Here is a 15,937-nt window from a genome sequence, read left to right as displayed (position 1 = left end):
GGCCCAGGTTCGATCCTTAGCACCACATACAAAGATGTTGTGTCCGCCGAAAACTAAGAAAAAATAAATATTAAAAAAAAAAAAAAAGAGGCTAGGATGTAACTCATGGCAGAGTGTCCTGGGTTCAAGCTCCAGTAGAGGAGAAGGAAAGAAAACAGGAAAAAAAAAAAAAAAGATAAAGAAGCTAAGGATCCAGAAAGAGGTTAAGTAATTTACCTAAGCTATGTAACTTAGTAACACAGCTAATACATGAAAGCCAGGATTTGAACCTGAGCAGACAGAATTCTGGCTCATAATCCAGTCATGATTTACTAGTTTAAACCTTGTGCCAAAAAAGAGAAAGTACATCAAATAAATATTACTAGTAGTATTCCTTGAGGATGACCCTGCTATACAATTATAGGTCAAGTGCCAAAACAGATTTTAAAATAATAGACTGCTTCAAAGTATCTGTTTTCTTCTTCCAGTCTCTTTCTATTTTAGGAGTAGTTTCCTTCCTTGGCCAGAATGAGAAAATGACCTTCTCAGATTAAACAGCTGATATTCTTCTTCATTAGTTCTCATTAAATGTTACCATTCACATTTCATTGGAGAGTTAGTTAACTTCCTGAAATGCAGACATCACAAGAACACTCTTCTTTCACACCAAAACAATAACTCATATAAACCAAATGCAAATTATAGCAATATTTGCATGTTTGTAGTTTTTTTAAGCTTGAGGTGTAATTTACATACAACATATTTTATCCTTTCTAACATGATTCTAAGTTTGAATATATAGTTTTAATCACTACCACAATCACAATATAGGCAGCAGCACCATCATCATACCCACATACCCTCCAATTCCTTATACACCATCACACCCCTTGTTTTTCTTATATTGTATCATCTTCCCCCGGCAACTACAGACTCAACTACAGACTTCTGGCCCTATTGATTTCCTATTGTCGATTGCCACAGAGATGAATTTAAACATTTGATTTGTTTCCATTGTGGAGCCATTTTGTGTTCATTTACAGTTTTGCATAAGATTTTATTTCTCTTGGGTTTGCTGGATTGTGTGATACAACCATTTTTCCCCATATTACCTTAATGCAAATTATAAACTTTAGAAAGACTTTTGGCAAGTAATCTCTACCCTGATGCCTCAGATTCTAGAATTCCTGTTTTAATACCAACTCATTATAACAAAGTTTTGGATACAGTGTTGATATAGTTTGAATATGGTTTGTTGCCTTGAATCACACAGTTTAATCCTCGAAGTCTTATTTAGTGGTATTAAGAGGGTAGAACCTTGGGCTTGGGTGTTAACTCCAGTGGTAGAATGCTTGCCTACCATGCACAAGGCCACGAGTTTGATCCACAGAACCTTAGAGAAAGAGAGAGGGAGTGAGGGAGAAGGAGTATAGAAACTTAAACAAACTGTGGTGGTGTCTGGAAGTGGAGCTTTGGGAAAGTTATTAGGTCATTTGGGTGGAGCCCCTGTAATTGAATCCTGGTGGTTTTATAAGAAGAGGGAGAAAATATATACATAGAGATACATATGTACTCTCACCATGTGATGTAGCCAGAATCCATGCCATGTTGTTTGGACTTCCAGCTTCCAAAATTATAATCTGAATAAACCTTTTCTTTTCATAAAATAGCCTGCTTCATTATAGTAATAAAAAGCTGACTAATACAGTTCCCAATCAAATCCTTTCCTGAAACATTAACTGTTACAGGTAATAGACATTTGTTCAAAGTTACTGTAACTGGGGCTGTGGTGTGGCTCAGTGGTAGAGTGTTTGCCTTCCTGTATGAGGCACTGGGTTTCATTCTCAGCACCACATATAAATAAATGATTAAAATAAAGGTCCATCAATGACTAAAAAAAGTTACTGTCACTAAGCCTGGCTCCTGGTGGCATAGGCCTATAATCCCAACAATTTGGGAGGCTGAGGTAGGAAAATCACAAGTTTAAGGCTAGTTTTGAAAACTTAGTAGGATCCTGTCTCAAATTTTAAAAAATTTAAAAAGGGCTGGGAATACCACTGAACTTGATGGTAGAGTATCCCTGGTTTCAATCACCAGTGCCACCAAAAAAATAAATAAAATGTTAAAAAAATTACTATAACTAGCCAGGTGCAGTGGCTGCCTAAAGACACAGCACCATGAAGGCTGAGGCAGGAGGGTCACTTGATCTCAGAAGTCTGGAGAGCGGCCGGGGCAATACAGTGAGACCCCTAACTAAGAAAAGTTACTGAGGGGCTGGGATTGTGGCTCAGCGGTAGAGCGCTCGCCTAGCATGGGCGGGACCCGGGTTCGATCCTCAGCACCACATAAAAATAAAGGCATTGTGTTGTGACCATCTACACCTAAAAAATAAATATTTTTAAAAAAGAGAAAAGTTATAGAAATTCAAGTCATAAGACATGAGTACTGCCATCCAGTTAAGAGGTTCCATTCTATAATAAAAACCTAACAAATAGCTCTCCTTCATCAGTGAAGGTTTGCATCTGATGAGCACAGTCTCTTTTTGTACTACATTAAATATCATATTAAAAACAGTATGGAGAACAAAGTCCTTCTTTTGTTGTTGTTGTTTTGTTTTTGCACTGCTGGAGACTGAAGCCAGGCCCCTGGGCATGCTTGTCAAGAACTCTACCAATGGGCTACATCACTGATCCTTTTTATTTTGAGATAGGATCCTGTTAAATTGCCTAGTTTGGCCTTGAATTCAGCATTCTCCTGCCTCAGCCTCCCAAGCAGCTGGGATTACAGGTATGCACCACCACACTCAGCTGAAAAAACCTTCTTAACAATCTGAAAGATATCCATTCCACATCTTGAGAACTGTACAGGAAGCTACCAGGGGAACTCCTGTCAAGGGCACTCTTTAAACCCTATAGACTACTGAGGACCCCTAAGAACAGCTGGACAAACCAATGTACAAACTGAAAGGTCTTCAGAAGGCACACCTGAAGAGATTTGTTAGGGGTAATCTATCCAATACTTGTACTCAAAAGAAGCCAATCTGAAATTGGCCCATGCCTAAGGGATAAATCAATGTATAATATTCTCCTGCAGCCCATTCCACCATACTGCACTGGCTGAGACCACATTTCTCCTGTCCAGTAGATCTCTTTCACTGCTGTATTTACTTGTATTTCACCTTATCCTTCTCTACTTATCTTGGGAAACAAGTGCAGGATGTCTACATGATATATCAAATTTAAGCTGAACTAAACATTTGGGTAAAGTAATGCCAGTGCCCAACCTATTATAGGTATGGCTGTGTAGAGATGCAACATCTAGAGCAGTTTCATTAACACTGCTTAAAAGCCACATTTAAACTAGACAGCCAAAATGGGGACTCTAATGAGCCAAGCACAGTGGTATATGACTCTAAATTCCAGTGACTCAGGAAGCTAAGGAAGAAGCCTGGGCAAATAAAAATTAAAAAGGGATGGGGATACAGATTGGTGATACAAGGCCCCTGGGTTTAATCCTCAATAACACTACCAAAAAAAAAAAAAAAAAAAGAGAAATTATATTCCATCTGATTCAAATGTATGATATATCAAGATCATTGTACTGTCATGTGTAACTAATAAAAACAAATTTTAAAAAAATTAAAATTGCAATTAGAAAAATGCGATCAAAACTACTCTAAGATTTCATCTCACTCTAGTCAGAATGGCAGTGATCAAGAATTGAAGCAACACCAGGTGCAGTGGCACACACCTGTAATCCCAGCAGTTTAGGAGGTTGAGACAGGAGAATCACAAGTTGAAAGCCAGCCTCAGCAATGGTGAGGCGTTTAGCAACTCAGTGAGGCCCTGTCTCTAAATAAAATACAAAATAGGACTGGGATATGGCTCAGTGGTTGAGTACCCCTAAGTTCGATCCCTGGTACCCCCCACTTAAAAAAAAAGAATTCAAGCAACAATAAGTGCTGGTGAGGATGTGGGGGAAAAGGTACTAATTCATTGATGGTGGATTGCAAAATGGTGCAACCACCTTGGAAAGCAGTATGGAGGTTCCTTAGATAACTTGGAATGGAACCACTATTTGACCCAGTTAGCCCACTTCTTGGTCCATACCCAAAGGACTTAAAATCAGCATACTATAGTGATGCAGCAATGTCAATGTTTATAGCAGCTTTAATTCACAATAGCTAAACTGTGGAACCAACCCAGATGCCCTTCAATAGATGAATTGATAAAAAACTGTGGTATATATACAAGTGGAATATTATTCAGCCTTAAAGAAGAATTAAATTATGGCATTTACAGGTAAATAGATGGAGTTGGAGAATGTCATGCTAAGCGAAGTAAGCCAATTCACCAAAAAACCAAAGGCCAAATGTTTACTCTGGTAAATGGATGCTAATCCATAATGGGGAGTGGGTGCAAGGGAAAAATGAAGGAACTTTGGATTGGGCAGAGGGAGGGGAGAGGAGGGGTTGGGGGGAGATGGTTGAATGAGACAAACATTATTACAGGTATGACGGCACGAATGGTATGACTTTACATCATGTATAACCAGAGAAATGAAAAGTTGTGCTCCATTTGTGTAAAAAATTAAATTAAATTAAAAAAAGAAAAACTAACATAATTAATTAATACCAGTTAGGAAGACCAAACATTGGTTTATCTAGGACTATCCTGGTTTTAGCACTAAAAGTCCTGGCATCCTGGGAAACTCCTCAGTACAGGGAAACCAGAGCAGATGTTCATCTTATTACTAACTAGTACCCTCTATATACCAAGCACTGGATAGACAATAGTGAAAAAAAGATACATGGGTCCTTGACCTCATAGAATTTAAAATCAAATGTGGGAGACAGACAATAAAATGAGAAATAATGAATTACAGATAAAACTAGGTGCTAAGAAGAAAGTAAATAAAATGAGTAGGGGGCTTATCTGCAGTAGAGGGTATTGAGGAGGCTTCTCTGAAGTAATGGCACTTAGGCTCAGACTAGAAACTTGAGAGAAAAAAACAGAGTATAGTGTTCTGGACAGACGCCTACAGATGAGATAGCTAAGACTCTGAAACTGATAACAGCTGACTCAAAGAACTGAAAGAGAAGCAGTACAACTGAAGCTTAGCAGGCAAGGGAAGAATGGAAAGAAGTGAGTTAAGAGTAAGACAAAATCATATCATTTTCAGATTTACAAAGCAAAGTGAGGAACAAGACTGTTGTTTAAAAGCAGCAAGAAGACATCAAACGGGGGCTCGGGATGTGGCTCAAGCGGTAGCGCGCTCGTCTGGCATGCGTGCGGCCCGGGTTCGATCCTCAGCACCACATACAAACAAAGATGTTTGTGTCCGCCGAAAAACTAAAAATAAATAAATAAATTCTCTCTCTCTCTCTCTCTCTCTCTCTCTCTCTCCCCCCCTCTCCTCTCTCTTTAAAAAAAAAAAAAAAGAAGAAGACATCAAACGGTATGAAGCAGAGGAGTAACCCTATTCACTAAGGGTTTTTAACAGAGTACTCTGACAGGCAGATGAAGAGACTAGAGGGGCCAGGGTGCAAGTGCAGAGAGGAAGTAGCAGTCTCAGCAGAGTGGGTGGTGGCCTGGACAAAGTAAGTAGCTACAGAGACAAAGATAAGTGGGAAGACTTGAGAGGTGCTGAGGAAAGAAGAATAATTCAGAGTTTAAAATGAGATGTTTATTTGTATTCTTCTTTTCATATAAAAACAATTAGAGGAGCATGATTAAAACAGTGGAAACTGGTTAATTTTCATGAGTAAGAGAGGGAGCCATTATGTCACTATGAGGCAAAGAGAGGTATTTCTGTATTGTCAAAACTGTTTTAACAAGCACTGCACTATTTTTAATAATAATAATAAAAGAAACAAATCAATGAATGTACAAAAACCTTCTAAAGTAGTAATTTCAAAGGGGAATTTTAACAGCCCTTTAAATTTCATATAATAATAATAATAGAGGGGAGAGACTCATTACTGTTACTTGTTTGTTTTTTCTTGGCGTGGGGGGGTACTAGAGATTGAGCCCAGGGGCACTTAACCACTGAGCCACATCCTTAGTCCTTTTTATTTTTTATTTTGAGACAGGGTCTCTCTGAGTTGCTTAGGGTCTCACTAAGTTGCTGAGGCTGGCTTTTAACTTGTGATCCTCCTGCCTTAGGTTCCAGAGCTGCTGGGATTATAGGCATATGTCACCATACCCAGCACTTGTTTTAACTTGGTTCCCATCTCCTAATACACTTGCTAACTAAAGAAGGGATATCAGTATTACAAGAGAGGCCGAATAAGAAGCCTCAAATTGATAGTATTCCTTATTTATATTAGAAACTTTCTATCGCATTTGATTATTATTTATTAAGTGCCTACTTTTGTGTCAGGCAGACATTATTTTCAACTACCTACTTGGTATCTCCACTTGGATATCTCACATACACTTAAACTCCACATATCCAAGAATGAATTCATGATGTTCACTCTAATCTGGACTGTTCTCCAAGTTTCCTAATCCTAGAGTCTGGTATTCATCCCTCATACCACCTCTTATGCCATCATTCCAGTCATTAAGTCCTTTTAGTTCTATTTATTGAAGATAATGTCTAGCTTATTTTACCATGTCATCTATGTAACTAACACACGACTCCAGGTATTTGTTCATTCAATGGTATCAACAGAGTGCTTGCTATATGTATGAACTGTTCTAGGGGCCAGAAATATTGCAGTGAACAAATATATTTACCCCCTTGGAGCTTACATTCGAGTGACACTTATGTTCTCCACCACCTGTCACCTGGACTCCTTTATCTACCAACTAACTAGTTTCCCCTCTCCATATGACTCTCCACAAAGTAGTCTAGGTGGGCTTTCAAAAAGGCAAATCAAGCCAGGCACAGTGGCCCACACCTGTAATCCCAGCAGCTCAGGAGTCTGAGACAGTGGCTCACACTTGTAATCCCAGAAGCTCAGGAGGCTGAGACAGGAAGATTGAGTTCAAAGCCAGCCTCAGCAATGGTGAGGTGCTTAAGCAACTCAGTGAGACCCTGTCTCTAAATAAAAAATACAAAAAATAGGGCTGGGGATATGGCTCAGTGGTTGAGTGTCCCTGAGTTCAATCCCTAGTACCAAAAAAAAAAGGGGGGGGAGGGGCAAATCAGGTATGACAGCACATAATTATAATTCTAATTACTGGGAGGAAGATGGCAACTTTAAAGCCAGACTGGGCAACTTAGCAAGAATCTGTCTCAAAATTAAAAAAATAAATTACATTTAAAAAGAGAATGGAAGGCAGGTGCAATGGCACATGCCTGTAATCCCAGTGGCTTGGAAGGCTGAAGCAGGTGGATTGCAAGTTCAAAGCCAGTCTCAGCAACTTGGTGAGGCTTAAACAATTTAGCAAGACCCTGCCTCAAAATAAAATAAAAGGGTCTGGGATCATAGCTCTATGTATGTTAGAGTGCTTGCCTAGCAATGTGTGAGGAACTGGGTTAGATTCTCAGCACTGCAAGTAAATGAAATAAAATGTCCATTGACAACTAAATATAAATAAATAAATAAAATTTTAAAAGGGCTGGGGAAGTGGCTCAGTGGTTAAGTGCCCCTGGGTTTAATCCCTGGTACCAAAAAAAAAAAAAAGGGGCAAGGGTTGAAGTGGGTGGAGCTGAGGTTGTAGCTCAGTGGTAGAGTGCTTTCTTAGCACATTTGAGGCACTGGGTTTGATCCATTAAAAAATAAAGTTATTATTTCCATCTACAACTAAACACACACACACACACACACATACACACACACACATAAAGGGCTAGGGATGTGGCTCAGTGTTTTAAGTACCCCATGGTACTAAAAAAAAAAAAAAGAGGCAGGGGGGAGTGCTGGGGGTGTAACTCAATGGTAGAGTGCTTTCCTAGCATGTGCCAGTCCCTGAGTTCAATCTCCAATACTGGGATGGGGTGGGGGGTTTAAATTTGAAAAGCTGTGCATGGTGTGTGCATGTAGACTCAGCTCTCAGGAGGTTTAAGCAGGAAAGCTTGAGCCTAGTATTTCAAGGTCAGTCTGGGCAAAATAGTGAGACCCTGATTCTGTAAAAACAAAAATGGCAAATCTGAATACCTCTTCCATTTTATAATCCCTCAATGCCTTCTTATTACTCTCAGAAGACCTTAATATTAACAATACAGTCCTGTCAATGGCTTTAAGACTTTCTTTTTAAACCCAGTCAACAGTAGGAGAAATTACACCTCAGGATCCATTATATACACACATATATATTAATGAAACACAGGTTTCATGAAACATATTAAAGTCTTTATCTTTACTATGTATATCATACTTAATGTTTTCTATTCAATTAAATTTCATTTTTATTTTAACTGTTGGCTGTAACCCACTAAACTTGACTTCTCCACCCTCAAATAGTCAAAACAGAAGCTACCTCTGCAGTTTCATTTGTACTACTATCTCTTCAACTAGTGCTGTTCCACTTACCCTGGGCATCTTTCAGTTTCATGAGGGTACTAGGTCCTTTCTGCCTCATTTCTTTCTATATGTTAGTCTCTCAACCATGAACACTCAACAACACCCTTCCTTACTCTTCAAGCTCCTAACCTCCTTTTCTTCTTCCAGGTTTCAGTTTAAATGTCACTTGCATCAGGCTACTATAGGGTTGCTAATCAAAGACAATATCCTTGTTCTTCCTTCACAGACTACAGCAGTTTTAAGGAAATGACTCTCTGAACATGTCCCCTTCCTTCATCTCTCTCTCTCTCATACCACTTTAAGCTCCTTCTTCCATTTTGTTCACCTAGTAGCCCTAGTGCCTAGCACTGTCTAACACATTTGGTCAAAGACAAATGATCTCCACCCTTAAGGGAACAACAAATATACCAACAGAACTTGCATCTGAGATAGATTTGACCATTTCTTTGCTTTCTTTCTCTCTTTCTTTCTGTTGGGGGGAGGGTGGGTGGGGGCAGTGCTAGGGATAGAACCCAAGGCTTTGTACCATGCAAGGCAAGCACACTACCAACTGAGCTATATCCCCAGCCCCTCTTTCTTTTCTTTTTGAGGCACAGCCTTGCTGAATTGCTGAGGCAGGCCTGGAACTTACCATCCTCTTGCCTCAGCCTCTCAAATCACTGGGATTTCAGGCTTGTGCCACCCAGGCTAGGCTTCCCTAATCATTTCTTTTAAATAACAAATAGATAGATAGATAAATAGATAGCAAATGAGTTATACCAACTAGATGCAACATTATGATACAAATTAAAAACTTACAACAATGAGATTTCTCACCAATTCATTGTAGATTTCAAAACCTAGTCTCACTAAGAGAAAAATTAGACTATTATACTAATAGTTATAATTATACTAATGAGAAAAACAAATTTTAAATTTCCCAAGTTACATGGGAAAGGATACTTTATAACAATACCTTTTACACATAATGTCTAAAAAGAGATCCTAGAAAATAGTTAGGGGCCTATTCTCTCAAAGATAAATTTAATTATTGCTTTTTCAAGTTGATAAGCAGAGAAAGAGAATGTGACAACATAATTACCATTTTAAATAAGGAAGGAAACTATGAAATAAAGCTTTCCATGTGCCTATAGTTTTTCTTTCTTTCTTTTGTATTGGGGATTGAATCCAGGGGCACTTTACCACTAACTTACATCCCCAGCTCAGCCCTTTTATTTTTTATTTTGAAATAGGGTTTCACTAAGTTGCTGAGGCTGATCTTGAAACTGCCTTCCAAATAGTTGGGATTATAGGCATATGCCACCATATACACCTTCTTTCTTTCTTTCTTTTTTTTTTTTTTTTTTAAAGAAAGACACAGGCCTAGCATGTGTGAAGTACTGGGTTCAATTCTCAGCACCACATATAACCCAAATGTTTTCTCTGATATAAGGAGGCTGATTCATACTGGGATAGGGAGGGGGAGCATGAAAGGAATAGATAAACTCTAGATAGGGCAGAGGGTGGGGGGAGGGCATGGGGTAGAAATGATGGTGGAATGTGAGGGAAATCATTATTCAAAGTACATGTATGAAGACACGAATTGGTGTGAACATACTTTGCATGCAAAAATAAATAAAAATAAAGCTCCACTGACAAATACACACACACACACACACACACATTTAAAAAAGGGGCAGGGGGCTGGGCGCAGTGGTGTACAGCTGTAATCCCAGCAGCTACAGACGATGAGACAGGAAGATCTAGAGTTCTTAGCTAACCTCAGCAACTGTGAGGTCCTAAGCAACTCAGTGAGACCCTGTCTCTAAATAAAATACAAAATAGGGCTGAGGATGTGGCTCAGTGGCCGAATGCCCCTGAGTTCATTCCCGTTACCAAAAACTAAAATTAACTAATTAAAAAAGAAAGGTACAGTAACATTTGCTTGTTTGTTTGTTTGTTTGTTTGTTTATTAAATGGCTTGCTATGGGAAGTGAAAATAGCTAACCTCAGGGCTGAGCTTAATAAGAACCAGACCCTCCAATCAGGCTGAGATCTCTTATTTTTTAATGAAGAATATCAACTTTTAATTTTTTATTTTGTTCATTTTATTTATTCATTGTGGCACTGGGGGTCAAAATCAGGGTCTCATGAATGCTAGGCAAGCACTCTACTACTGAACTGTGTCTCCACCCTATTTTATTCACAACTTATTTGGAGGGAGGTAATAGGGATTGAACCTAAGCGGGCTTTAATAGTTGAACTATATCCCTACCACTTTTTATTTTTTATTTTGAGACACGGTCTTGTCAAGATGCTTAGGGCCTCACTAACTTGCTGAGGCTGGCCTGGAACTTGTGATCCTCCTGCGGCAGCCTCCCTATCTGCTAGGATTACAGGAATACACTACTATGCTGGATATGTTGTAGAAAAAACTTTTATAAATACTAAGTAACACTGATCTGAATAGAGAATTATTTCCTTTATTATCTTGGGTGCTTTTCATTCTATAGAATTCACTGCATAAATATTTTTCATAAATAGTAATTCAATATCTCTATGCAAATGTGTAATGATGATAAAAATCCTATAGGTTTACCTCAAAGTCAGCATCCCCCCCTCCCCCAGAGAGCACCAATGGCAAGTATCTTGCGATTTAAAAATGTTGAGGAAAGGATATGGCTAACATAATAACAGAGTCACTCGCAGGTCTCATGCTAAAAGAAAATTCTTCAAATTCTCAACTTAGGAGTTTTAAAAACCTTTGGAAATTAAAACAAGTTTTAAACGACTCCACTTAATTTGGACATATTATGTGAGACCAACTACTTACAGTGTCTTACTAAAAAGATTAACTTGCATACAGACAGGTAATAGTCTCAGCCATTAACATAAATCATAGTTACCTGGGCTTTATCTATTATAAATGCAAACTCTAGGGCTCTATGTGCTCTGAGGGTCTGATCCATTAGGTCTGGGGTAGCTGCTACACCTCTTAACCACCCCAACCTACATTTTAAATAATCAACCCAGTGGCTTCTGACCCCAACCACCAGGAAAAAACAGCCTAGAAGGTTCATCCACTTCACCTTCAATAAGTACTAAGTTGGAGATAATATAGTACTATTGAAAAAATATCTTAGATTTCCATGTGGAAAACTCAGGGAAAAAGGGCATCCTTACTAAGTGTGTCACTCTGATACTAGACAATTGGAGATTTGTTATGGTTTTTGTTCTTTCTATAAGAATCACACAGTAGACAGCAAGTATAATGTTAAAGCTCCAATAAAGACTCAGAACTAAACCATGCGCAGTGGCATACACCTATAATCCCAGCAGCTCAGGAGACTAAGGCAGGAGGATCTCAAGTTCAAAGACAGGCTCAGCAAAAGCAAGGTGCTAAGCAACTCAGTGAGACCCTGTCTCTAAAATAAAATACAAAATCGAGCTGGGGATGTGGCTCAGTGGTTGAGTGCCCCTAAGTTCAACCCTTGGTACCAAAAAAAAAAAAAAAAAAAGACTTAAAACTAGAAGGAGCAGCCCAAGACATTTTGGTAAAGAAAGGCCCAGAATGTACTGATTGTGTTCTGGCTCAGTAGTAGAGCATTTGCCTAGCATGTGCAAGGAAGCACTGGGTTCGATTCTCAGCACCACGTTTTCTATAATCCTAGAGACTGAGGAGCCTGAAGCAGGTGAATTACACATTTGAGGCCAGCCTCATCAACTTAGTAAGGTCCTCAACAATTTAGCAGACCATATCTCAAAATAAAAAATAAAACAGGCAATGGGCACAGTGTGGCACATACCTGTGATCCCTGTGTTCTATAAACAAATAAATAAAGATCCATCAATAACTAATAAAAATATTTAAAAAAAAAAAAAAAAAAGAACCTAAAATCAGGCTGTTAACTTCTATGAAGGCCTCTAGGGAAAACATCCAGAAGACTGAGAATTTTGATTCCTCTGAGAACCTGGCACAATGTGGAACAGACAGAAGACCCTGGTACCCATGTTAGGATGTAGAAGAGATTTTTGATCTAGTTCTCATCTCATAATAAAAATGCCAATAAGAAGTTAGAGTGGGGCTGGGGTTGTGGCTCAGCGACAGAGCGCTCATCTAGCACATGTGAGACCCTGGGTTTGATCCTCAGCACCACACAAAAATAAATAAATAAAATAAATGTATTGTGTCCAACTATAACTAAAAAATAAATATTAAAAAAAAAAAAGAAGTTAAAAGGGCCAGGCACAGTGGTGCACACCTGTAATCCTAGTGGCTCAGGAGGCTGAGACAGCAGGTTAAGCCTGTTCAAGGTTAGCCTCAGAAATTTAGTGAAGCCCTAAGCAACTCAGTGAGACCCTGTCTGTAAATAAAATACAAAAAAAGACTAGGAATGTGGCTCAGTGGTTAGGTGCTCCTGATTTCAATCCTCAGTACTAAAAAAAAAAAAAAAAAGTTGTTGTTACAGGTAAGTTGGGGCGGGCTGGGGTTGTGGCTTAGCGGTAGAGTGCTCGCCTTACAGGATCGAGACTCTGGGTTCAATCCTCAGCACCACATAAAAATATAAACAAGTGAAATAAAGGTGTTGTGTCCAACTACAACTAAAAAATAAATAAATAAAAGGTAAGTTGGAATTGCTGTTAAAATGTATTAAGCATTACTTACAAATTTCACATTAATTTCTTTTTATAAATAGATATTTAGAATTAGATTTCAAGCTAAAATCCCCTCCAGTTCCTACTGCAGAAAGCTCTCTGTGAATCGGGTAAAATATCTCAACCACCAATGGAAACAATCTACTCACCTCATCAGAATTCTGTGGAAAACCACTAAGAACAGAATAATTTGCAACTTAGTTCATTCATCTTCAAAACAGATATTTTAAAAGTACTTTACTAAGTCCCCTAAATAATCTTTCAAGGATGAGGTTGTGGCTCAGTGGCCTGGCATGTGTGAGGCCCTAAGTTCGATCCTTAGCACCACATATAAATAAAGAAATAAAGTAAAAAATCCATTGGCAACTAAAAGATATTAAAAAAATAATAATAATCTTTCTAACTGATGTGCCAATTTCCTCTAGTCAGTGTACTTTACAACATGAATTCTAGCAACATGGAAAATGGCCATGAAACATTATTCTCATTTGTAATATGGAAAAATTAAAAGACTAACAGATTAAGTTGGTCTAGTAGAATGAGTAAAGGCCTTATACTTGTACAGATTTACATTAAAATCCAATTCTATCACTAATTTTGAGAATTATTTAACTTCATCAAGCTCTGTTTTCCTCATGTGTAAAGTGGAGAAAATGATTCCAACTTCACCATGACTTGAAAACTTGAGAATGTAAAGCTGGGTGTGGTTGTGCACATCTGTAATCACAGCCACTTGGGAGGCTAAAGCAAGGGATTTGCAAGTTCAAGGCCAGCCCCAGCAATTTAGGGAGATTCTATCTCAAAATAAAATTAAAAAGGTTTGGGGATGCAGCTTTGTGGTAGAGCATGCCTGGGTTCAATCCTAGTACAGAAAAAAAAATTAAAATGAAGGAAAAAAAAACTTGATAATGTAACTAAAGCACTTAATTAAGCTGTCTGTTCACCTTAAGGTAGCTGATGTTATTACCAGAAACACACTTGCAGATCAGAAAATAGTGAAAAATACATTCTAATCCTCCTAATTGCCTGCCTAAAATTATCTTACCAACCAAACTTTTATAACCTAGAGTATGTTTTTTAGATTCCAGGAGCCTTTCAATGAGAACAATTTCAACTTACTCTCTATATTCCTAGCCCAATACAAGGTTTCTATGCCTTAATAGTCCCCACTTCCCCACCTCCATTTAACAAACGTTCCTCTTTAACACCTTTCAGTCCTTCCTTCTTAACAAGTCCTCCCTTTTTATGCCCAAATACTTTAGTACTAGATCTCTGGCCTAGTACGAAGGACTCCCAAGAAACCACTTATTAAAAAACTTATAAGCTGACAATACTTGCATCATTATTCTTACAAACATTTGATCTTACAATCAGATAGACAAGACTGATGTAATACCACGATTTTACAGCTAAGACCATAGCTAGAAAGCAGCATAAGTCCAATTTAGAATTCAAAATTTCAGATCTAAAGTTCAATGTTCTCTCAAAGTATACAGTTATTATCTTTTGCATATTCTTTCTTTATATCATTTGCTCATTAAAAGATGGAGGAAACCATCTTTGTACCTCTTGCTATCATTAGAGCACTGTTACAAGGGTCCGCTTACTCCCTACAGTATTTTCTAGAGTATATAAACAGTTCAAGCTACCCCAAGACACTAAGGCCAAAAGTTACTTTCAATGCTTCCTTCACAATCTTCAAGTAAGAAAGAATTCTGGGATGCTTTACAAAAGATCTAAGATGCCTGGGCCACAATCCCTCCATGCTGCCCCACCGTTTCCTCCTCCCTAGAGTGTTTTCTTCGGTCTGACATTCCAACGGGAACCCATCTCAACCACAAACGACCCTAGTCGCCAAACAGACTCGTGCCCACAGCTAAGACTTCCTCGCCAAGCAAGCAGAACTCCTCAGAACATTTACCAATGTTCTTCCTCTCTGTCCACAACCCCTTTCCTAAAAAACTTCATCTTCCTGAGTCCGCACCTTCTCAGCTCTCTCCCCCTCCCATCGCCCCACGCTTACCCTTGCACCTCCTCCAAAACCTCCCAGCTTCCAGGGTTGGCGGGCGATACTTCCTATCTCTCCAGGCCCGGATCGCTTGGCTTGCAGCCGGCCGCCCCGATCCAGCCCCAGTAGATCTGATCGTGGCCCCCTTCGGTACCCCAGAGCCCGAGGCCCATCTGCCCGGTCCCTGCCCCGCCTCCCCGCCCAAGGCGCCAAGTCTTCGGTGCTCGGTCTCCAGGCCTGGGCTAGACTCGGAGGGCCTTGGATGCTGCGAGTAGGACAAGAAGAGGGTTGCAGCAGCAGTCAGGACACCGGGCGGGTCAGGCGCTCAAGCCAGGAGACTCCGGGCCCGGCCGGCTCCGGGCTCCAGTGGCTGGGACTCAGCCCTCCTGCTCTGCCGGCCCGCGCCTCCGCGGCCTGCCCTCACCTGATCCAGGTTCTCGTCGCTGCCGCTGTCCTCCGTGTCTGAGTCGATCACGACGCGGCCTTTCCGCTTCTTTACCATGTTGGTCCCCCGGCTCCCACGCCGGACGCCGCCCGGACTCCCCTCTTGCCCGCCTGCCAGTGGGACCGCCACTGCCGCCGAAGCCGCCGCTGCTCGACCCACACAAAGGCGACCGCGCATGCGCGCTCCGCTCCGCCCCTGACCCCGCCCCCCGCCAGGCGCACGCCGTTCGCTGGCACCCGGCGCCCCGCCCTGCCCCACCCCCGACGCACCGTGGGAGGCGGGGCCGTATGTTCATGGTTTCCCGGCAGAGCACTGCCGTTGTCTTGCCGGGGACCGGCCCCGGAAACCTTGGCTGTTTCTCGGCTGCCAGGCCTGCGCTCCGTCAGCTACCTACCTA

The 15,937-nt window shown here is 40.3% G+C and overlaps 1 protein-coding gene across 1 annotated transcript in view; it reads right to left on the bottom strand.

The window, feature by feature from the left end:
- Rtf1 (RTF1 homolog, Paf1/RNA polymerase II complex component) overlaps positions 1-15,717 on the bottom strand; it is a 61,463-nt gene extending 45,746 nt beyond the window's left edge. The window contains exon 1 of the mRNA XM_046461640.1: positions 15,520-15,717. Coding sequence (XP_046317596.1) covers positions 15,520-15,717 — 198 coding nt within the window. The remainder of the gene's footprint in view (positions 1-15,519) is intronic.
- Positions 15,718-15,937: the final 220 nt, after the last annotated feature.

This window comes from Marmota monax, unplaced genomic scaffold (assembly GCF_021218885.2).
Source record: "Marmota monax isolate L192 unplaced genomic scaffold, Marmota_monax_Labrador192_F-V1.1 WCK01_AAM20220418_F8-fsc00001, whole genome shotgun sequence".
Lineage (NCBI taxonomy): Eukaryota > Metazoa > Chordata > Mammalia > Rodentia > Sciuridae > Marmota > Marmota monax.
The sequence above is the reverse complement of the archived record's forward strand: the minus strand, read 5'-3'. Positions and strand labels throughout refer to the sequence as shown.